We start from the raw sequence: 24,113 nt of genomic DNA, 5'->3' as shown, positions 1-24,113 counted from the left end.
AGTGTGGCCAAAATGCTACAGAGCTGAACCTACAAAAGCTATTAGATTAGAGAAACATGATCAGGATTTGGTTTAAATAAACTATAATACAGAAATAGAAGCTTGTGCCCTCATTTTTATCTCAAAATGTACCTGGTGAGGTGTCGACTAGTCTTTTTCTGCATCTAGTCGGTCACTAAATGTTTAATTAAGCAAAAACAACACATTCAGAAAAGTCATTAAGTGTTACGGTACTTTATTTAAAAAAGAGGAAATTTGATCTTGTCATTATTACAATGAAACACTGTCGACAAAATGCAAAATGTTTACACCATTAACTTCGCAATTTCAGTTCCAGTTAAAAAGGTTCTTGGCGCCTTGATGTTTACGTTTCCAGATAATAATAGACAGTACACTGAAGAGATGCTCAGATAATACCTTCAACTTTTGTTCATTCCTGTTGCTTTCTATTTTGGCCCTTACACCTCGATTTTTGGCAGTGGAATGTGACGCCTCCCTCCCTCTGCCTCTAACCCTGTCATGACCTTTGGAGGGGTAGGAAGAAAAAGCCTCACCTAAAAAGGACAAAGGCTGCAAAGTAAATTTTTATCACCTAAGAACAAAAAGGCCAAATCAAATTCTAGGGCTGGGGAGAAATAGAGCGATAAAGAAAACCGTTATGTGATAATCAGGTGGGGAAACTAGCAGGGTGTAAATTCCATTACAATAATTAAGCATATTTGGGAGCATAAAGCATTCTGAAGCATAATTCATTGATACAAGTACAACATAATGGTCCCACATGGAATTGGCAAAGTAAAATACAAATATCTGGTAACAAATGGTGCCTAGTAAGTGTTAAAACGAGCGGGGCCGGAAAAAAGAGCTCAGCAATGACACCGATGAAGCAATTCTACCAAAACAAACAGCATTAAGAGATTAATCATGTCGTGCTCTAGGAAAATGCTTCACGTTGTATTAAAAAAATGCACGTTTGGACTGAAAGAGCACAACATTCTGCCACGAGAGCCGTCGCGTTATTACACAATCACAGGAATGAATCAAAATAGAAATATTTCCAAGTAAAGGAATGTTTAAGACGTTCGGCATGTGTCTGCCTAAAGAGAGAAAGAAAGAGCCTACAGAAAGCTAGATGCGAGACAAAAACGAAGGGGAAGAAATAAACCCTGCAAATACCGAGGGCTTCAGGCTGGGAGGTGAGAATGAAGCCAAGTGCTACCTACACCAAAAAGCACCTTGCCCTTGGTCAACCACCCAGCGATAACTGAGGGGAGTAAAGGTGGGTAAAAGGGGTGCATATGGGACAGGGGTTGTGGGTTGGGTTCTGTGCTAACTTTAGAAGTTGTTGAGATCTTGCAGGGTGGCATCCAGCGTGGCATGGATCTTGAGGTTCTCCTCCTTGGCAGTGGCAAGTCTCTCTAGAAAGCAAAGCACACAGTTGCCAGGTTATGCATTTTATTTAGTTAGTTTATTAGGATCTTAACGTCATGTTTTACACATTCATGACAAGACAGGTAGTTACTTGTTACACAAAATTCATCAGTTCAAGTTTAATATCAAACACAGTCATGGACAATTTTGTATCTCCAATTCACCTCACTTGCATGTGTTTGGACTGTGGGAGGAGACCGGAGCTCCTGGAGGAAAACCACAGACACGGGGAGAACATGCAAACTCCACACAGAAAGGACCCCGACTGTTCAACCTGGGATCGAACCCAGGATCTTCTTGCTGTGAGGCAACAGTGCTACCCACCGAGCCATTGTGCCGCCCGGTTACGTATTTTAAGATGGGTCATGATTCAGTGATTCAGTCTGCACTACAGTAAACCTGATTTACTGGCTGATATTTAAGGAATGAGAAACAACGTGTGTTAATTTTTGGTTGTATTGTTTCTTCTATAAAAGTAGAAGCACTTTAAAGGTCCGAGTAGATACAGTGTGGACTTCCTAACACATTAAACATTTTTCTTCCTTTAGACTTAACGCATGGAGAAAGTTAAGCAGTGAGTGTACAAGAGAAAAGATAGGGCAGACGGGACGATTTAAATATAGTGACCCAGAATCCTAGCCAAGCCAACAGCTTCTGTGCCAGTGAGAGAGAGAGAGAGAGAGAGACAGGGTATTCCTGTCTTACGCCCAGTGTTCTCTAGTGGGACTGGACCTGCTGCAACCAGGATAAAGTGGTTGATAAAAAAGAAAACAAAAATGAATGACAATAGGAGCCAGAACAAAATGTGACAATCTAATGAACAGTCTACACTGATTAAGGCCAAGTAAAGCATTTAACTAGCTAGCAAGTACAATGTGTGGATTCATTCGAAAGGCAGTACGACTAAGTACGAGTAAGGATTTTGGATATAAAGTTGAATATTTACGTTCTACTTATCTAGTCATATGCAATTCCCCAACTACAACTTTCTCAGCTGCTGCAGACCCCAACTGTGACTGAGCCAGAGACCATCACCGCGCCCCCCTCCCACCCAAAAATACATGAGCAGTCGCCAACACCTTCTTTGCGTTTTAAAATAAACACAAAACATTTAAAGACAAAGTTTTGCAACCCTGTGTACACACTGAACACAAGTCAGCATTAACATTCGTGACTGTGATCGTGTATGCACTGTGCATAGCGGCAGCCTATGAGAGCTGGCCAAATATTAACATACGGACAGCTGAGTGGTTTTAGTTATTGTGCAACATATTGTTCAAGCACCATTTCATATGTACTGCAATACCATCATGCAGGAAACCACTTTTACCACCTCGTCACTGTCAAAGTGTTCTATACACCAACCTAGAGTGAGTTCTAGCTGTCGACGCTGCTCTTAAACCGGAGCTGTACGTTAGCAGTCTCCACACTGCTGTTACACAACACAGTGCAGTATGTGGGTGGATAAGAACAGGTCTATTTTCATCCTCTCTAACCTGTAACACACTGCCATGACTGCATACAAGAACCACGATACGGACGTTGTAATGGGGAACCTGATGTGTGTGCAACACTTCTCACTATAAATCTGCCAACGTTCCAACTTTAAGCCTGAGGACTACACTTATATTTACATTTTCAGCATTTAGCAGATGCTTTTTATTCAAAGCGACTTAAAATTGTGTTGTGTACAATCTAAGCAAGTGAGGGTTAAGCGCCGCTGGTTATACGTCTTTCCAGTTTGGCCTAATCGGTAGCACAAAAGGTTATTTTGTCTAAGGGGGCGTGGAGCAGGCAAATATACACTCTAAGAGCGCAATCGGGGATCCCAAGCAGAGAAAGACTAATCGGCTATGCTAAATCAGAAGAAAAGGGGAGAAAATGCATAAATAAATAGAAAAAAAATTCTGTAAGAATGCTAAGAACGTTATACTGTAGTTCCAGCACAATCTGTAAGCTGAAAGTCTTTAGAATTAGGACAGGAACTGCTGTTAAATCAGCACTGCAAGCCCTACCATCGCAAAACCTGCAGCCGTTGGTCCGTTTGTTGGCATCATGCAGTTGTCATAGTGATTCTGGTCTGTGGTGACTAACAGCAGAAGTGCTAAACAAACTGAAAAAGCTCAAAGCTTTAACACATCAGGTTTCTTCTCCATTCTGTCTTTTCAGTATACAGAAGCTAGACCATCTGTACTAGAAGCACTGGGGTTTATACTGATTTACACGCAGGATTCAAAGATTTTACACTCCAAGTAAGGGTTAATTAAAGAACCTAGTGTGTTCTTTAGATACGTAGCTTTATGTGATAAAGTGCCGCTATCAGTAGCTCTACGTTCTGAGACGGAGAGAAAACCCTCATGCAGGTCACTGCACTGCACCGCACACGCATGCTAAAAGGTATTTACATGAAAACCATGTCGCGGAGAGCACAGTCCAGCTCCTCACTAATGACCTTGCACCGCGATTTCTGTGCACACGGCTCACCTGTGGGTGTATACACAATGATCAGTGGGTGTACACAGACAAAACAAAGAGAGGGCTCAGGACAGGTTCACGAAACGCCTACCTTCCAAATCATCAATGGCCTTCTCGAGCTTGGTCACGGTTCTCTCAGCAAACTCGGCACGGGTCTCAGCCTACAGAGGACAAAAAAGATGGAAAATGACTTTCATACCGATTTAACCCTTTAATGATCATTAGGTTGAGCTTACTTTGAGTCTAAATACTTGGGTAAAAATAAGCTGTACTTAAATAATCTTGATTGGGTTGTATCTACTCCTTGGTTGACGTGTTAAACTCAAAAATATTGGTAGATGGTTTTTGGACTGTGGGAGGAAACCCACGCAGACACGGGGAGAACATGCAAACTCCACACAGAAAGGACCCGGACAGCTACACCTGGGGATCGAACCCAGGACCTTCTTGCTGTGAAGCGACAGTGCTGCCCACCGAGCCACTGTGCCGTCCGTACAGTCGCATGAAACTAACATTATTATCTTGGTGAGAGTACACTATACAGGCGTGTCGATATACGACCATGAGCGTGTTCTACATTAATAAATGAATATTAAGACATCACATTTACATTTGAAGCATTTAGCAGACGCTTTTATCCTTCACAGTATTCAATCTAAGCAACAGAGGATTAAGAACCTTGCTTAAGGGGCCCGACGGTAGCAACCTGGGGCTTAAAAAGCAAGAAGCATGTCCAAAAGCAAATCTCACTAAAGAAGATTTAAACTCAACAGCTGTGTGCTCCAACACACAGAACTGCAGCTCACCTCCTTCAGCTTGTCGGTCAGGATCTTGATCTCATCCTCATACTTGTCCTCTTTCAGGGAGTACTGCAAAAAGAACAAACGACGGAGGCCAATCAGAGAACCTCTTTTCAAACCGGGTGCTTTAACAGGTATAACAAGGCCGTACATTATTAAGCAGTTGACAATCCCCAATATATGCACACATACATACAGCACATTTTAAAAGCCCTTGACTTTAAGGCAACACTTAAAATCTACAATCAGATATCTGACATTCTATCGGACGTATGCTTGCTAGATATGTTTTTTTTCCCATTGAAACTAGGCAAACTTGCTCCCATGCTCTGCTTTGCTATTACTTTGAAGAAACGTCAGAGCAGTAGAGACAGACTAAAGGGCAAAAATCAGCCTCAGTTATCCAATACACAGACACCACGGCAAGATTTCAGTTTCCATTCGAGAGCATGGAAGGATTAAAAAAGAAAAAATTTGGAAGTGGGGGGGGCAGGGCTGATGTCAGTAGTCGGAGCTGAAAAGCATTCTTTCAGTGGGCTGAAGCCAGCTGCACTATAGAGGGAGTGGAAAGTAAAGAGTGGAAGTGATGGGTATGTTGCAATCAACACACAGTGACTAGACCTGAGCATTCTTTACATGTACGCAGGCCTCGAGGGTCGGGCGGAAAGAGCCGAGGATTCACGGGACTATTTGCGAGCTATTTCCGTCCAGCCTGGATTCAGATCATTATTTAGGAATGCGTATCCGTATTGTAACGAGTGCTGAATACGAAATGTTTTATAAAGAGATGGAGCTACCAAGTTTTACAAGCACATAGGTTATTGAAGTCCAATCATCATAATTATCTGCCAAAGGGCAGGTGGTCAGAACAAGCCCAGGTCATGTACCAACAGGCTTCTCACAACTTGAAAACGTATTGCAATGCAAAATACTGCACAGCACATGTTGGAATTAGGCATTCTCAATAAAAAAAGGACTAAAATTCACACACCCTTGGTGCATTCTTAACACCGCTTCCCACTGATTCTACTCAGCATGCGGGAACTTTATGTTTCCATGACAATATTGCCAGGAAAAAAACATGCAAAAAATATTGACTGGTATCTATGGCAAAAGTATGAACATGATAAGAACACACACACACACACACACAGAACAGAATCATTAATGAGCTTCTCATAAAAAGGAAAAACAACCCAGAGACATTTTTAGACCCAATGACATCTGCAACATGAGTTCTTTATTCAGCAGGCAGACAACAGCTAACAGTTTAACACCAGAATATTCTGCATAAGGAAGTGGTTTCAGACATTCAATCATGCGTAAATACAGCACAGAAGCCCAAAGCTACTGAAAACAAGCAGCCATGGGTTTTTGATAAGACCCTGCTTGTACAAGGCTGATAAGTAAGAGGCTCTTACTAGTCTCGAACACACTTCCACAAAACCCTGTGGTTTCAGGACCATCCTAATATCTTGAGTGCTCCAAAACCGGTCCTTTCAAACTATGAATGAATATGTGCAACGGAATTAACTATTTCTAAAAATGCTGCAGAGCTTCTAAATGGTTAAAACCTCTTGGATGGCTGGTTTAGATCTTGAGTGGTACTCGAGCTGAAGTCAAATCAAGAACGAGCATGCAGGAATTCCTTGGAAAATATAACCTTACTTCTCTCAGTATAATTACAGCCTGGTTTAAACCACAAAGCTTTCATTTTAATACACTTATATCATCTGGCTAGAGCTGTAAGAATGACCCTGGCACAGACGGAAAGGGCCGAGATGTTGCTACCATTTATAACGTGGTAGTATGTGTAGTGTTTACAAATTCCTCGTCCTAAACCTAAACATTTCTGGTCCGTTTACTACAGAACACAAAGCTCATTTGTACTCGATGCAGTAAACACAGCTCCAAAAACACACACTGACTAAAATCAAGTCTCTTCTTGGCTGCCAAAGTCATAATTGTGGCAGATTACGGACATAAGGAGAACGAAATGACCCATGAAGAACAGTGGTGGTTATCCATATTGGATCTTTTCGGCTTTTCTTAACACTTTATTTGCACCCTAAACCTAATTTTAACTTCTAAAATCAAGAGTTAACAACACACATTCAGTTTTTTTATTTACAAGTATCTGTGGTTTTAATCGTTCTCTAATAATATGATATTACATTCAATCAATAATGTCGGTTTTGTAGTCTAAAGAGAGACATCAAAACCTAAAAATCTTAGACGTCAGCCTTCAACACCCCTTCAAATCATTTCTTCTGGCAGTAGTTAGAAATCCTTTGTTTCACATTGAAAATTATGACTTTGGTCACATAAAATCCAACCCAAGAGGAGTTAACCATTTAATTCATGCTCACATTTTGGGAATCTTTGTCTTTACACTCGAGTGCTTTAAAGAAAGTACTTACTACGATCCACACACATGCAAGAATCATCCTTCCCTCCCTCTTTATTTTCACCAATCCCTCTTTTTCCTACCTTCTCAGCATGGGCCTCCAAAGACTTTAAGGTATTGGTGACATTTCTCAGCTCCTCCTCCAATTCGGCACATTTGCTGCAGTTTTAAATTTCCCGTGTCGACGTTCGAGACAGGAAGGGAAAATGGGGGGGAAAGTAAGAGGACAATGGAAACATAAGGAGTCACGATGTGGAGGAGAGAAATGAGGACAGTGTAGTGAATGAGGAGGAGATAAATGGGGAAATATTATGGATATGAAACAAGTAGGTAGGGAAACAAAACAAAAAAAAGATAACCCATTTTTAACAAAAACCACATATAGAAGACAAGAACAAAACCACTGGATTGCTAGTGCATGATCTGGGTGGAACAATCACTCTATATTTGAACATTTGTGAAAAATGAAGTTGCTGTAGGTGGAAACAGGACAATAATGGGGAGCAGGTAGGCAACACATTCAAATGATAAATCAATAAATGATGGGATGGATGCAGGAACTTTCATGCACACAGATCATTCACTTAGCCAAGAGGAAATGAGAAGAAAGATGAATAAGGAGGAGCAGGGGGATAAACAACCGGACGAGAGCGGGAGAGAAGCTGACGACACCTGCCTAAAACTCTAACCTTCCTTTTTTTCCCCAAGAGGCCATGCACCTAACTCTCACTTGCCCACATGGCAACCCTTTAATTCGAGCTCACACAGAAACGGTAGGCAGCTCGGCGAAAAAGACGAGCCCCGCATCCGCTCGGCCCCCGGGGGCCTGTAAGAGGAACCCGCTGGGAAACGGAACCGGGCCAGTACCTTGTCTTCGGCCGCCTGCAGACTCTTCAGCGTTTGGTCGTAATTCCTCAGCTGTTCCTCCAACTGACGCTTGGCTCTGTTTTGTCGAGGTGGGAGGGAAGGAGGGTGGTGGGATGGGCGCAACAGACGCAGAGCGCATGCAGGTTGGGATGGGTTGGTGGGTATTTCGGAACATGCACGCAGCCACACGGATGAGGGGAAAAAGGAAGCACAGGTAACTTTAGTTATGATGGCATTTCCACCTCTCTGATTGATAGAAAACATCCTAGGAAGCCCTTGTTTCATAAATGCTTTTAAATAGGTAAACATGTACCAGATATTCAGGTAACACACCACAGCTCTTATCTCAGCAGTGATCTTGACCCGTGTTTAGTGGATGGGGGAGTTTGTGTGTTCGTATATGCCGTGTTAAACTCCGATTGTTGGGGAGTCATACTGAACGTATGAAGCGTGTCTGTATGTAAGGGCAAACCATAGCCTAGTGGTTAAGGCACTGGACTAGTAATCAGAAGGTTGCTGGTTCAAGCCCCACCACTGCCAAGTTGCTGCTGTTGGGCCCTTGAGCAAGGCCCTTAACCCTTAATTGCTCAGACTGTGTACTGTAAGTGGCTTTGGATAAAGGCGTCTGCTAAATGCCGAAAATGTAAATGTAAGTACATGCTATGGCTGCTTTACACTTTGACACATTGGGCATTTTGACCAAGCGGTGCTAACTGAATTGCCGTAGGATTGCTAGGACGCCTCGTAGCGCAAATTAACCAGTAAACGTGAGGCACTTGAACACTACGTGATTGAAAAATGTTAAATCGGAACGTTTCATGGTACGTGACGCGATTTTAACTACTGTGAATTCGGTGGAGCTTTAACTGACGCCTTTATTGCCGTTCCAGGTGTTTTTTTACTAGAATTATAAGTGATTTTGGAGCCAACAGGTTTCAGTAGTCTGTGCTGTTGGTGGCAATCACCCATTTGATGCTGACGCTGTGGGGGGAAAAAAGGGTGGGACATAAAGGTGGGGCGGCTTTTGATGTGAGCAAGAACACCACGCAATTAGGGGTAAAACTAGACTAAAGGCACTGCGCACCACCTGATGTCTCCTAAAGCTGTTAAATGACAGAGGTGAAGCAGATGTTAAGTGCTGTGTGCACCGGGCCTAAAAGAGAGAAACAAGTCTGCTGCTAGTCTAAGATCAAGCACCGAGTCACTGCTGTGTGGTGTTAGTGTTTAATGAATGGGAGAACGTACGAGTTGGACTGTTGGCCACTTGGAACTAGCAGTGTGTGTGTGTGTGTGTGTGTGTGTGTGTGTGTGTGTGTGTGTAACGACTGTGAGCCTGACTCACGCTTCGGCAACTTGTGCTCTCTCTTCTGTGCGCTCCAAATCCCCCTCGATGATGACAAGCTTACGAGCCACCTAAACAACACAAAAGCGAACAGAGTTAACAGCAAGGAACGAAGCAAATGTCCAACCTGTAGGACAAAATATAAGAGTGAGACCGTACCTCCTCGTACTTGCGGTCAGCCTCCTCAGCAATATGCTTGGCCTCCTTCAGCTGGCCCTCCTGCAGCTCCATTTTCTCCTCATCCTTCAGGGCGCGGTTCTCAATCACCTTCATGCCCCTAAAATGAATACATTAACTTTTCTTTTAATTCGTTTTATGATTTTTTCCTTTTTTCCATCCCAAAAAAGTCAGATTTAATTACACAGACCCCTGCGATGACCGAGCAGGGCCGTATTCAACACATGCCCCCTCCGATACATGTGTAGTAGCCAACAGCTTCTGTTTCACCTGCCTGAGGCAGCGATTGCAACAGCAATGAGGAATCCAGTCGACCATATTCTGACCCTTGACGTTTCTTCCTTTCCCAGTAACTGCAGCCCTTTCACTACTGACCTTTCCGTTTCATGTTTACGTGTCTAAATCTAATCTGAATAAGCCAGCAGCCAGGTATTACCTGACCATGTGTTAGTCGGGCTAATCTTAGATCAGCTAAGACCCCGGTCAAGTGGATTGTGCTGTTGGGCTGAGCAGCCTAAGACTATTATAGTCGTGAACATATATTTTGTGGTCTTGAAAGCACATTAAAATCTTGAATTGCCAGTTGTCAAATTATTTAAATACTCGGAGGGCCGTAAGTGCTCTTATCTTTCAGTTGAGCAATACAGGGTGTGTGTTCGGTGTTTTTGCCACCAGCCACATGTTATTCTCAGTAATCTGTGCTTCTTTTTAGGGTTGGTACAAGACCTAGAGTCCAGAGTCCTTTTCAGACACATTTTTTTTCATTTGAATGACCACAAGAGATCGAAGCGCTCAATTAATGTCCAAAATGATTAACTACATTTAGGAATTTAAGTTGTAACTGAGTACAATTCAAGCAATTGAGCATTAAGGGTCTCGCTCAGGGGCCCAACCGTGGCAACACTGGGGGTGGTGGGGCGTGAACAAGCAACCTGATTACTAGTCCAGTACCTAAACCTAGTAATAAGCACAGAAGCATCACCAGATGCTGAGAAACTCAAAGCAGCATTTAAAAGCACCCACGATCATATTCATTTATTTATTACTTATTATAGCTTGTATGAATTTCGCAATGTTTGGCTTGAAGCTTTGTAGTTTCTTTGCTACTGTTAATTTGTCCATCATCACAAGTTTAGAAGTCCAGAAGTGTTTATAGGACAGTGAGAAGTTAAAACAAAACCAAATGTTGTTTACTTTCCCTAAAAATGTTGTTTCCAGTCAAAACAATAGATCTGGGTTTGAATCTAAGCAGCTGCTATTGACCAGCCAGGCACCAACACAGACATGATTGGCTATGTCTGAGGGGGAGGGAGCGGGGATGCACGAAGCCCTGTGATGGACTGGCAATCTGTCTGGGGACTAGCAGTGGAAAAATACATATAATTTTGTTGTATATTTATACAAAAATAAGAAGAAAAGCTTTTCTGGTGAACTCCAGGATCAGGTCTTTGGGTAAACTGGTCTGAAAGCAGGTTAAAAGAACTGAACTGAGACTCAGATAACCCCCACCAAATTCTTAAGCATGTGAAATCCTAAATGTGAAGCACTTAAACACAATTACATGTGAACTGGACCTTAAGGGGTGCAAACATGTGGTGGGAAAAGCCAAAATCAAAGCCCGAGTCATTAGTACGAGCCGAAAGCTGCATCCCAGGGGACTTTATGTCATGAAACGCAAACACACGCCAATCTGCTAACTGTATGAGGTATGTAAGGAATGTGGACTGAAACCGCTATTAGTATATGATTTAAACCCCTCATTCTAAACTGTAAACTGGTTCATTCAGGCCAAGCTTCCACACCCACCTCTCGCTCTCGTCCGCGGCCTTCTCGGCCTCCTCCAGTTTGAGAAGCGCCGTGGACAGTCTCTCCTGGGCTCGATCCAGCTCCTCCTCGACCAGCTGGATGCGCCTGTTCAGAGAGGCCACCTCCGCCTCGGCCTACGCAGACAAAGAGAGAGAGAAATGAATAGGAATGCAGGGGGGGGGGGGGGGGGGGGGGGGGGGGACCACCCGGGTTACAGCTCAGCAAAAGGCCAGGCCTGACTGAACTGCAGGCGGATTGAACAGACGTGCCAGAGTATTTTTATAACCTAATGGGTACCAGGGAACTCTAAATACTCGACTTCATTTTATTTTCTGTTGTACCCTGAAGCACTTCAGGATCAAAAGTGTTGGGATCTAAGGTAGGAACACGAGATAAATGAGAAAGCAGATGGGTAGCATTTCATTTTCTGGGGGGGGGTGGGGTGCTGCAGAAAATTCCAACCACATGGGAAGCGCTGGAATGTGCACAAGTAGGTCAAAATATGCAGCCCAGAATTCCACAATAAGCAAAGTGAACCACAAAGAGCATGACTGGAAAGAGAGGACGTTCTGCCATTGAAATGAAACAGAGACAATACGTCCTATACTATATCCCCAAAAGTATTTGGACAGCTGACCATGAGCTTGTTTGACATCCCAGTTCAACAACAACTGGAATTAAAATAGAGGGACCTCTATGTGGTCTTTTCAGCTAGAAAAGCCGCTCCTCTGAGAAGGCGTCTCACAAGACTTTGAAGTACGTCTGTGGGAAGTTCAGTCAAAAGAGAATTTATAAGGTCGGGCACCGATGTTGGTCAAGAAAGCTTCAATTAAAGTTCCAGTTCGTTCCAAAGCTTTTGTAGGGCTGAGGTCAGGGCTCTGTAAGTCAACTTTGCTTATTTTACACCGATAGTATAAGTGGCAAAGTGTGCAGTACAAATACTAACAACTAGGCGTGGCGTTGCCTCGAGTTTCACACTCCCCCCTCATTATAATTTTCCTAATGGCATTTCAGATGGTAAAGTTGATATTTTTATGGCATTTTACTGCATTGTTGGCATCTGTTAGGTGTGTTTAATACCTGTGGCCGCTAAAAGGAGCCAGTCATTGTTAAATATAGCACAAGAACAGATTAACAATTGGGCTGCTCTGGGTGCTCGGGTGAAGTAGTGGTCTATGACACTAGCTCACCACCGCTGAGACCTGGTATTTAAATCTCAGCTGTGCTATCGACCGGCCAGGACTCTAATCAGACACTACTGGCTATGTCTGGTTTGGTTTGGTGGGATGGCCAAAGCCCTGCGATGAATTGGTATCCAGCCCAGGGTATTCAGTGTTTCCCGGTGGAATCGAACCCACTGTGACCTAGACCAGGATATCAAACTGAGTCAGGCCTGCTCAAAGCAAACAAACAGCAAAAGTGCCCCTGTTCAAAGACCTGTAGGACCATTATTAAAATGAGCACGCTGAGCTTAATTTGCATTTCAAATGAACAAAACCGGACGGCATTGCGGTAAACATCGTTTCCTCTCCGGGAATATCCTAAAGGATGGACCGCAATCAGTCGCCAAGCACACTTCCTGTGGCAGCTACAAGTGACTCCATTAAGACTGGAGAACAACTTTAACCTAGCCCCACGTTCATTTGTGCTCTGAAGGTTGACACGGCTTTGTGCAAATTGTTTTTCTTGTTTAGAGCAACCAAATCAACCAGTCCGACAGCTCATTGTTTAGCTCTCAGGGTAATACTAGTGAAAAGCATTGCACAATGCTAACCATTTCTTGATGGCGACAATTTCTCTTTCATCACGTCTATTTTTAAGCATTCTCTCATAACGCTGAACATCTGATCGACGGGTTTTATTTGACGCTATGATTTACATTCATTAATAAAGCATGAACCTTCCTCACTGGATTTTAATCACGTTTTTGAGCAATGATTAGGAACGGACACAACAGCCATCGATACAGAAATATATGATTAAAATCACGATGAACTCGTTTGAGCCGAGGGAGTATTGTGAGACGTCAATGCGTTTAAAAATCCATTAACAATTGAAATGTGTGACCACACCCTAAAAACAGGACTGCTTGCAGATCATTAAATGACTTGAAGCAACAGGACGTCGTCACGACTAATGTGATGGTTTCAGTTATTATTTTTTTAAATTATTTTTTATGTAACTGGACAGTTTTCTCTAGGAAAAAAGTACAAAAGTATTGGGACACCCCTTCTAATTGCTGGATTCCTGTGTTTTTTCCTGTAAAAAAAAAAACATAATAGAAACTGTAACTTAATTATATGCTTCCAAAAGCAACAGTTTAGGGACGGTCCAAAGGGAAAGAAACTCCAGTGGCCTCCACAGAGCCCCACTCGACAGCTTTGAAATAAACTGGAACATCACCGCCAGCCGATTCTTAACACCTGCCAGCGTTGGCTTCCAACACAGAGTCGAATCGAGTACAGAAAGCCACCCTAAGCTCCAGGAGACTCCCCAGAACATACTACTATCCCCACCACAATGCTTAACAGTAGGTACAGTGGTGTTGGGTTTAAACGCCTTGGGTTTGACATTTTCCTTTAAACATAATTTTGTTCAAGGAGTAGCAGTTTTTTAAATGATCACAAAACTCAAACAGAAGAATTCTTCTTAGCCCAGGTAATTATTATTTTATTTATTAGGATTTTAACATCATATTTTATACATGTTTTATATCGTTACTTTCATGCCAGGAGAGATAATCATTCGTTACACAAGGTGCATCGGTTCACAAATTCAACGTCAAACAATCATGGACAATTTTGTATCTCCAATTCACCTCACTTGCACGTCTTTGGACTGTAGGTCCAACGACATGCAAACTGCACACAGAAAGGACCCGGACCGCCCACCTGGGGATCGAACCCAGGACCGTCTTGCTGTGAGGCACCATGCCGCCCTGTCCAGGTCAGTAGAAACAAACTTCACTCTATTCTCGCATGGGCACTTGTGTTGCAGCAGTTTCTAATTTACAGCTGATGCATCTTGGTACCTTGGACAAATATCCTTTCAAAACGACCACTGTTCCATGTCATTAGTAACTGTGACCTTGGAAGCGAAAATGAATCTGGCTGGTGAAAGTGTAAGATCCACATTTTGGAATTTGTACAAAGCGTTCGACACGTTTTATTGTTATGGTTATGACCTAGGCAGACGGGTGCAGGCAAACTAGCCCTATTTATGTGGGCACAGAAGTCAGCAGATGCAGTGAATCATCACGAAGGTGAAATTAGAAGGCCAAGCCACTACCGGTTAAGGATCTTTGGTCATATTCGTCACTTCCAGGATAAAGTTTTATGTTTTAATCGTTCAGTCAAAGGGAAAACAGTGAAATAAACTTTAGTTTAACTGAATAAAACTGTACCTGCTCTCTGGATCGCTTCTCTTCCTCCACTTGTCTCTGGAGGACTTCGGCTCTCTCCTCAGCTTCATCCGCCTGTTGTTGGAGAACTTTAATCTTGCGCTTCACAGCTTCTACACTATTTATTCCGGCCATTTTATACAAATATAATTAATTATAAGCTGGATTTATAACTAATAAAGTTGTATAAGTCTAACAATGCAGGTTTGCTCTTCCACTAGAACTCAATACACTGAGATTCAGAAACTCAACTCGAGTCTTTGCACAAATACGAAACAAAGTAAACAGTTTAGTGTCGCTGAAAATTCACAAACACTGAAGTTTTAAAGAAATATAAACGTTCTGCAGTTTGTGAACAGTTTTAGTGCAGAGCGACTCTAGTTACCGTTAGCATTAGCTTAGCATAGACTCGCCGCCGTTAGCCGAATATGCTAACGCTCAGAAAGCTCTGATAAAATTGGCTCGACCGGAATTTGTAGTAAACGTCGAATTTTTCGGTTCTATTCGACAGTAAGTTTCTCCAACGACCAGGAAGAGAGAGCAGGAACCGAATAACGAAGAGTAAATTGAGACCGTCGGTGCTTCTATCTGCCTTTCAGTCTCGCTTTTCTCTCTGGTGAACTCTTCTCCTCTCCCTCCTATTACACCCACTTCCGCTTTACCCCGCCCTGAAAACCAGAAATGACGCAATAAATCACGCATTCATCTCATTAAAAGTCTTTTAAAAGAAAATAAATATTAAATCTAATTAAATGCGGGGTTGGTTTGGTTAATTTATATAAAATATACATGATACACGTATTTAATGTTGTCTGTACAGTATACTGGCACTAAGCCGCCAGTAGATGGCGCTGCTCCTTTACATTTAATTCATTACAATCATTCATTCATTCCATTATTATTTATTATCTTTATTATTTATTAGGATTTATTAGGATTTGGTTACATTAAAGACAAGACAAGTAGTTACTGGTTACAGAAGTTTAATGTCAAACACAGTCATGGCCAATTCTGTGTGTATATATATATATATATATACAGTGTATCACAAAAGTGAGTACACCCCTCAAATTTCTGCAAATATTTCATTATATCTTTTCATGGGACAACACTATAGAAATAAAACTTGTATATAACTTAGAGTAGTCAGTGTACAACTTGTATAGCAGTGTAGATTTACTGTCTTCTGAAAATAACTCAACACACAGCCATTAATGTCTAAATGGCTGGCAACATAAGTGAGTACACCCCACAGTGAACATGTCCAAATTGTGCCCAAAGTGTCAATATTTTGTGTGACCACCATTATTATCCAGCACTGCCTTAACCCTCCTGGGCATGGAATTCACCAGAGCTGCACAGGTTGCTACTGGAATCCTCTTCCACTCCTCCATGATGACATCACGGAGCTGGTGGATGTTAGACACCTTGAACTCCTCCACCTTCCACTTGAGGATGCGTCACAGGTGCTCAATTGGGTTTAGTCCATCACCTTTACCTTCAGCTTCCTCAGCAAGGCAGTTGTCATCTTGGAGGTTGTGTTTGGGGTCGTTATCCTGTTGGAAAACTGCCATGCGGCCCAGTTTTCGAAGGGAGGGGATCATGCTCTGTTTCAGAATGTCACAGTACATGTTGGAATTCATGTTTCCCTCAATGAACTGCAGCTCCCCAGTGCCAGCAACACTCATGCAGCCCAAGACCATGATGCTACCTCCACCATGCTTGACTGTAGGCAAGATACAGTTGTCTTGGTACTTCTCACCAGGGCGCCGCCACACATGCTGGACACCATCTGAGCCAAACAAGTTTATCTTGGTCTCGTCAGACCACAGGGCATTCCAGTAATCCATGTTCTTGGACTGCTTGTCTTCAGCAAACTGTTTACTGGCTTTCTTGTGCGTCATCTTCCTTCTGGGATGACGACCATGCAGACCGAGTTGATGCAGTGTGCGGTGTATTGTCTGAGCACTGACAGGCTGACCTCCCACGTCTTCAACCTCTGCAGCAATGCTAGCAGCACTCATGTGTCTATTTTTTAAAGCCAACCTCTGGATATGATGCCGAACACGTGGACTCAACTTCTTTGGTCGACCCTGGCGAAGCCTGTTCCGAGTGGAACCTGTCCTGGAAAACCGCTGTATGACCTTGGCCACCATGCTGTAGCTCAGTTTCAGGGTGTTAGCAATCTTCTTATAGCCTAGGCCATCTTTGTGGAGAGCAACAATTCTATTTCTCACATCCTCAGAGAGTTCTTTGCCATGAGGTGCCATGTTGAATATCCAGTGGCCAGTATGAGAGAATTGTACCCAAAACACCAAATTTAACAGCCCTGCTCCCCATTTACACCTGGGACCTTGACACATGACACCAGGGAGGGACAACGACACATTTGGGCACAATTTGGACATGTTCACTGTGGGGTGTACTCACTTATGTTGCAGCTATTTAGACATTAATGGCTGTGTGTTGGGTTATTTTCAGAAGACAGTAAATCTACACTGCTATACAAGCTGTACACTGACTACTCTAAGTTATATCCAAGTTTCATGTCTATAGTGTTGTCCCATGAAAAGATATAATGAAATATTTGCAGAAATGTGAGGGGTGTACTCACTTTTGTGATACACTGTATATATATATATATATATGAATGCCTCTGGTATTTTTAATGCACAGTTTTAGTTATTTAAATGGGCCCCAGTGCACCCCCCCCCCCTCCCCCCCCCCCCCCCCCCTGTAGTAACGCCCCTGGTGGGAAGAAACCCACACAGACATGGGGAGAACATGCAAACTCCACACAGAAATCAAACCCACCGCTGACCTTCTTGCTGTGAGGCGACAGAGCTACCCACCCTGCCACCCTCAATCATTCATTCATTCTCGTAGTGTTTACTGTTTGCTGTATATGGTATAAGTACAGTACACTGCATACTCCATCACTACACTAGATACTGTATACTGCACTGTGGTAAGTAAGTAAGTAAGTAAGTAAAATTTATTTATATAGCACTTTTCACAGATAAGAATCACAAAGTGCTTTACAAAAACATTGCATGACAAAATATACACTTATCTACATAATACAACACAACATAAAATAAATTAAACAACAACAATAATAATAATAATAAATAAAAAAGCAAATAAATGATTAAATAAGAAAATAAAAATAAATAAACAATTCATTCAACATTAAACAAATGCCTGCTTGAAAAGGTAAGTCTTTAGTTGTTTTTTAAAAGAATTTACAGAATCTGCAGATCTTAAAAAGTTGGGTAGTGCATTCCATAATTTTGGAGCGTTTACCTCAAACACGCGATCCCCACGAGTCTTTAAGCGGGAGCGTGGGACAGACAGCAAGTTCAGCTTGCTAGACCTAAGAGGTAAGGGTAATCTAGGGCAGGTGAAACGCATTTATGTTTTATATATACACTTTACAGTACAATGAAATTCTTTTTCTGCATTTCCCAGCTTCTTTGGAACTAAATAAGTACACTGTATACTGCGTAATGCATACTGTCCCAAAATTTACTTTATACTGTTTACTGTATACTGTCCCAGTATATACTGCATAATGTATAATGCCACCGTATTTACTGTATACTGTATGCACACCAGTATATACTGCATTATGTATGATGCCCCAGTATGTTCTGCACACTGTGTACTGTATACTGCCAAGTACGTAATGCAAACTGTTTGCTGTATACTTCCCAGTATGTACTGCATACTGTGTACTGTAAACTGCCCAGAATATCCTGCATACTGTATACTGGTTTATTTAGAGCTAAGCAAGAGTAAAACAGACAGTGAAACAGAAAACATTTTATAATTTATTTAATAACATTAATTTATTCACAAAGACCTCACAAATAGTGCGTCCAGTCATTTACAGTTACCCACTAAACATGCCGTTTTTTATCTGAACACCAATTTCTGTTAAAAAGAATTCTGTACAGGTTTCCACAAACACACATGAACAAGAAACGTTGTCTGTCTTGCTTCCAAGCTCCCCTACCCATCCTCAGATCGGCACAGAGCCAGAAGTGCCAGCTGCAGGTCCCCTTTGAATTCTTTCTATGGGTTTAATGAAATGGAAGAAAGCATGTAAACATAAAGCCAGGAAATATGGGCACAGCTTTAGATCAAATCTTAACATTTACAAATAAATAAATCTGAAATTCAGAGCTGAACATTTACAACAAATATCTTTGAACCTTTTAAGTATTAATTAATTAATTAATTTACTTTCAGCAACAGCTTCATCCTGCTGCCATTCTCACTTAAAATGCAAAGCAAAACAAAAGTATTCTGATTGAAATGTATCTGACCTGTATGGTGGAGTAGAGTGAGAGTTTGGTGAGTTTGCGGAACTCGACCCTCACCCACAGCAGGTCCTCTTCACTCCGAGCCACCATTATGCCTCGAACCACAGCGTTTTTCTAACCCAAAAGCACAGCTGATGTGTTTATCAAATTTCTCTATACAATAGCCTACTAACTATACAAAGTAGGAACTTTATATAGCGTCACTTACCTTCATGCAGGTGTGTAAGCGCTGGGCCAGGTAAAGTGGGGTATTCTGAATCGACTGAACTGTAACGACATTCAGATTGTGATTATCAAACAATAATCTGTCAAAAGGTTTTTTTTACTTTTTCTTCCAATATAGTCTTATCCAATTACCTAAATGTATTTTCTCCACTGTTGCAGACCCTTACCCTGACCAGGAAGGGCCTTACCTATCACACATGCCTTCTATTAATCACCATCTATGTGCAGCACCATTGACCAGCCAGCAGAGGCCGCAACTGCAGCAGCAATGAGGAATCCATTCGGCCCTCCCGCCCTCAGACAGTTATGTCCGTGAAGGTTGCTGGCTGGCCCATAGCAGAGCTTAGATTTGAACTTGAGAGCTTGAAATCTCAGCCCTGGTGGGCTATCTTATTTTACAGTGTTTTACAGCTGATATTTGAGTCCAGCTTAAATGTGAAGAGTATCAGGTTGAGTGTCTGCAAACCGTGAGAAAGTTGCTACATGCTTCAGTCTGTCATGATTTTTAAATTCGGAGGCCTAATTAGTTTACGGCTGAGCTGCTGTTGCTCCTAGACTGACACACTGTGACACTGAGAATTCATGGCTGACATTATACATGATATATTTTCAATCGTGTACTGTACTTAAATCCAGTTACATCTCTGTAACAGTGTAAAATTGTCTCCTCACCCAGAATTTGCAGGCCGAGTCTGAGGTCTCCTGAGAATTTGCTCTGGATTGTTTTCTCCACTTCCTCTCCTCTCAGAGTTTCTAACCTAAAAAGCACTAGCATAACAGGAAAGCATCACATCAGGTGAATAAGGTGATCCCCCCATCCAGCTCTCCTCTCATTTACACGGTTGTCAATGTTAGATACCTCTGTTGAGATGGTCAGAAGTGCGGGAGGTCAGGACATTAATCCAGGGTGCAGGGTCAGCTTTCTTTCCACTGACAGCATCTTGCAGTTTCTAAACACAGATAAAGATTCATCAGTGCTTTGATGCTCCCGGACGTGACGTTATAAAACACTTAGAAGGAAAGAGACAAAGTCTCACCGTGACGTCCTGATTTATAAGCTCATAATCGAGAATGCCCTGTGTGTTCTGCTCCTCCTTCTGTCAACGCAACAGAGATGAATCAGTGAGTTTCAACATCGCTGGTATTCCTCATAACACAGACTTTAATCATTAACAACTTAATCACAACTTAGAACTATTTCAGATCCTCCAGGCATCTAGTTCTCCCAGTGGATTCAGATCTAGTTCAGGGGACTGAGATGACAAATGCCAGTGCTTAATTCTGTGCTCATTGCTTAGATGGAATTCTGTCTAAGTGTGGACACATGTTTTAAATGTTCTGCTGGAAGGCAATCAGGGCTACATTTAAAATCTCCAGGTACTCTACGGGATTTATGATTCCCAGGACTTTTAGTGACAATCATCAGCCCCCCAAACACTTCAGATCCGACAGCATGTTTTACAGCTTGGATCTGTTGACCTCTCCCCCGGTCTATTAATTAGTTCAGGTGTTTAAGCCACACCCATTGTTAACGTGTATGGAATTAATGAATGATATGCGTGGGTCTATAAAGATATGGCTTGACATGTTAGGTGCAGAGGAACTACAGTGACCTGGATAAAGCCCTGATTTTAACTCCTATGAACATATTTGGGATAAACTGGAACATTGTCTGTGAGCCAGGCATTCTTATCCAAGATCAGTGCCTGACTTTACAAATGCTCTTTAAACATAAAGGGCACAAATTCCTACAGAAAATAAACCCTAAATATTGTGGAAAGCCTTCCAAGAAGACATGAAGCTGTCTCCATATTAACTCCATGTTAAAGCACAAGATTTTGGATGGGATGTCCAGCAACCTTAAAGTCAGATGTCCATATACTTTTGGCCATAGTAGGAACTTGTGATTATTTAGATTTTAATAACCATTTCCTTCCCTCTCTTGATATGTTCTGTATCTTAGACTGTACCTTGAGTATAGCCAACACCAGCTTGCTGAAGTCCTTACTGGTCTCACTGATCAGGTCGTTCTCCAGGTAACGTCCAAACTCTGCACACCAAAAACAGCTTAGAAAAGTGGACATGCATTTCCTCAATAATTTCTGGACTTCACTCGTTTCTTACCCTCATGATATGTAACAGTAATGTTTCTGAGCTGATCTGGTGATCTGGTGCACAACACCTCCAGAAGAGCTTCTTCATCGGTGCCCAAACCCTGCAAAATCACACACATATCATATCATCACACATATATTTTTAATATTATAAAAAAATCCTCGTACGTAATTATTATTACACATGTCACTCTGGGATTACTGGATAATTAGAATTTAAGAAGTATTTATTCTAGAGAATTTGTAACCATTCAGCCCCAGTTGATGTTTCAGTTCATTCCAAAGCTGTTCAGTAGGGGCCAAGCTTTTCTTCATGTCTTTATAGAGCTTGCTGTGTGCACAGGGGTTTCAGTCATGCTGGAACAGGAAGGGACCCTCCCTACAGTGTTCTGATCAGTCTTTTGCATGCTACAGCCTTACCTCCATGGACTGTCGGAGGCGATGAGCATCGAAGCGAGCTGGAGTCATCATGAGAGCCAGCAGAAGCTCCTGTACTGCGCCCGACACGCCTTTTTTCAGAGCTGCACTCAGATCCTGTGAACAATGAAACACGCAGCTCTTTACAGCAACGGATCAAAAGTCTAGAAACTGTTCAGATTTCATTCTTTCGGGTTGGAAGAAAGGAAGGAAAGTAAGCTTAAAGGTTAGACGTGTTTACTGTGAGGTGTGACGTCAGATACCTTCTGGGTGAGTTTCTTATAGGCTGCTGCAACGCTCTGTCTTTGGTTGTTGGTCCTGTTGGTAAGTATCTTCACCAGGGTCATCACATTAACATCTGATACACACACAAGACTAGAACTTGCAAAGATGCTCGGTGGTGCAACCCTGTCCCTATAAACTCCACTGCTCACACACTGGTCCTGCTTTATACGTGAACGGCTTTTTATTGTAAATTTGATTTGTTCAGTGAGGCTTAAAACTCACATTGCAGTTGCTTTTGGGCTGATTTTACATGATCATTGGACTGGATTCAGAGTTTTTAAACTTTACCTACAAAGCTTACATGCTTTTGAATCAGAAGTTACACACTACAGGTAAAAACTGCAATTTGGAGGTGGCTCTATGTAACGCGCCCATGGTAAGGTGTCCAAATACTTTTGGACATACAGTGTACACTGTAAGGGAAATCTAGAACTGTAACCTTTAGCAAATTCTGAACTAATTCCAGTTAATTTCATTAGACTGTTACTTCAGGGTCGTACTTTTATTCTCCAGCGCAACGTGGATCTCCCGAGCATCCTGATGTTGATCAAAAAGCAGAAATGGACGGACAGTGCCAAGAGTTCCCCACCACATCTAAAATAAAAGCCAACAGATAAACATAATAATGAAGGAATGAATGAAAATGAACAAATTCTAAAATTTTGTTTATAATTTAATATAAAATACATACAGATGTGCCAAATATTTACAGACTTGTATAAAAGTTACACAAAATTTATACAAACATCAAGGGATGAATGTGTCACCTACATCCTAAATTATACTACTTATCGCTTACATAATTTGGTTCAACTTAAACAGTCCACAGTTAACATCTGTTAAAGTGTGTGTACTCTGTTTGGCTCCCTTTGTATAAATAACAGCTCAGTCTGATATGAACATGAGTACTACTTGAACTGGGTTCTGACTGACTTAAAGGTAATTTTGGATAAAAAATTAATACTAAACAAAACCTGTAAAATGTAAATGTCAACGGGTTTAGTCCAGAAAAGAAGAAAAAGATACATACAGTCTGTTTGGCTGGAAAATACTCAACGGTGGTTGGTTCCATTTCCATTTCTTCAGAGCGACTCAGTAGAGACAGACGTGTCTGCAGTACAACAGAATAAAAAACGGTAAAGACAAAATGCTGTATTTACCCAAAACACCATGCCTTACCTTAAACCCCTGGTCCTTTATTCCATAACAACTCACCAAAGATCCTGATCCTGTCAGTTCCTGTAACTCGACTGTTCTTCACAGGTGAACGACTGTTGTACCGGAGTCGTCCTCTTGTGTTTGCTGACAAGGGCGTGATCAGCTGTTGTCAAACACTGGACTTGGCTTCTTCACTTACAGCGGGAGGTTTATGGGATTGGTCGAGGATGAAGTTATGTAGAATACAGTCAGTCATGGTGCTTTTATCTATCACAAAGGCCCCGCCCCGTTTTAGAAAGCAAAAAAAACCTATTCAACCCTCTTTTTCATCAGAAAGTCCTGAGTTCTCTGTCATCACTCGTAACAAAAAACTACAAAAATATATTTGCTTTTAAACTAAAATAGTAACATGGAATCAAAATAAACAAAAAACTAGAAATACAGACTAAATGAATTTAAGTCTTGGTCAGTATTTTTTTTTATCATGAAACTTCTCTCGCAGTTCTCCAGTTCTAGTTTTCACAAAGAGTGTCTTGGGTTTCTCTGAAATTCTTTATATTCTTGTTGCCATCGCAATAATAGTGTAAAATCATTGTCTACACTTTCCAGCTGCAGTTATTACACAGGTATTACAAAAATATTTGGACATAAAGCAAACCCTGTTTAAAGAAACTCCAGTGTTCTGCACCATTGACCACAGCCACACTGAACAGCTTTGGAATGAACTGGAACATCGACATCAGTGCCCAGCTATACACATGCTCTTTGGACTGAGTGGGCACAAATTCCCACAGACATACTTGTGAGTAGCCTTCTCAGAAGTGTCTTTTGTTATAGCTGAAAAGATCACATTTTAATAGCATTTGTCTATTTATTTATGC

The 24,113-nt window shown here is 41.9% G+C and overlaps 2 protein-coding genes across 5 annotated transcripts; both read right to left on the bottom strand.

Annotated features, from left to right (window-relative positions):
* Nucleotides 1–218: 218 nt before the first annotated feature.
* LOC134302776 (tropomyosin alpha-4 chain-like) lies at nt 219–15,340 on the bottom strand. 4 transcript variants are annotated; one of them, XM_062987979.1, is made up of 8 exons: nt 14,709–15,340; nt 11,306–11,439; nt 9,482–9,599; nt 9,323–9,393; nt 7,981–8,056; nt 4,713–4,775; nt 3,998–4,067; nt 219–1,418 (listed from the first exon to the last, which is right to left on the bottom strand). In XM_062987979.1, the coding sequence occupies exons 1-8, from the start codon at nt 14,838–14,840 to the stop codon at nt 1,336–1,338; spliced, it is 747 nt and encodes a 248-aa protein (XP_062844049.1). In that variant the 5' UTR covers nt 14,841–15,340; the 3' UTR covers nt 219–1,335. The 4 variants fall into 4 exon arrangements, with proteins under 4 accessions (XP_062844049.1, XP_062844050.1, XP_062844052.1 ...); XM_062987980.1 differs by lacking the exon at nt 7,981–8,056 and adding an exon at nt 7,197–7,272; XM_062987982.1 differs by lacking the exon at nt 219–1,418 and adding an exon at nt 3,833–3,915.
* A 3,230-nt stretch (nt 15,341–18,570) lies between these two features.
* LOC134302511 (annexin A2-like) lies at nt 18,571–23,343 on the bottom strand. The gene is made up of 13 exons (XM_062987633.1): nt 23,290–23,343; nt 23,105–23,185; nt 22,575–22,668; nt 22,053–22,147; nt 21,793–21,906; nt 21,383–21,473; nt 21,229–21,308; nt 20,296–20,355; nt 20,118–20,208; nt 19,931–20,026; nt 19,242–19,300; nt 19,037–19,147; nt 18,571–18,782 (listed from the first exon to the last, which is right to left on the bottom strand). The coding sequence occupies exons 2-13, from the start codon at nt 23,150–23,152 to the stop codon at nt 18,720–18,722; spliced, it is 1,002 nt and encodes a 333-aa protein (XP_062843703.1). The 5' UTR covers nt 23,153–23,185; nt 23,290–23,343; the 3' UTR covers nt 18,571–18,719.
* Nucleotides 23,344–24,113: the final 770 nt, after the last annotated feature.

Source organism: Trichomycterus rosablanca, chromosome 25 (assembly GCF_030014385.1).
Source record: "Trichomycterus rosablanca isolate fTriRos1 chromosome 25, fTriRos1.hap1, whole genome shotgun sequence".
NCBI classification, from domain to species: Eukaryota; Metazoa; Chordata; class Actinopteri; order Siluriformes; family Trichomycteridae; genus Trichomycterus; species Trichomycterus rosablanca.
The sequence above is the reverse complement of the archived record's forward strand: the minus strand, read 5'-3'. Positions and strand labels throughout refer to the sequence as shown.

What these genes read in the sequence shown, in the direction of transcription:
- LOC134302511 (XM_062987633.1), bottom strand. Translation starts at nt 23,152, where the DNA reads ATGGAAATGGAACCAACCACCGTTGAGTATTTTCCAGCCAAACAGACT. An exon ending in TACTGTTACATATCATGAGG is followed by an intron (nt 21,309 to 21,382) that starts GTAAGAAACGAG and finishes TTTGGTGTGCAG; the next exon opens with AGTTTGGACGTTACCTGGAG. An exon ending in TTCTGACCATCTCAACAGAG is followed by an intron (nt 20,027 to 20,117) that starts GTATCTAACATT and finishes CTGTTATGCTAG; the next exon opens with TGCTTTTTAGGTTAGAAACT.
- LOC134302776 (XM_062987979.1), bottom strand. Translation starts at nt 14,840, where the DNA reads ATGGCCGGAATAAATAGTGTAGAAGCTGTGAAGCGCAAGATTAAAGTT. An exon ending in TGCAGGCGGCCGAAGACAAG is followed by an intron (nt 4,776 to 7,980) that starts GTACTGGCCCGG and finishes TTCTTTTTGCAG; the next exon opens with TACTCCCTGAAAGAGGACAA. An exon ending in GGCCATTGATGATTTGGAAG is followed by an intron (nt 1,419 to 3,997) that starts GTAGGCGTTTCG and finishes TTTGCTTTCTAG; the next exon opens with AGAGACTTGCCACTGCCAAG.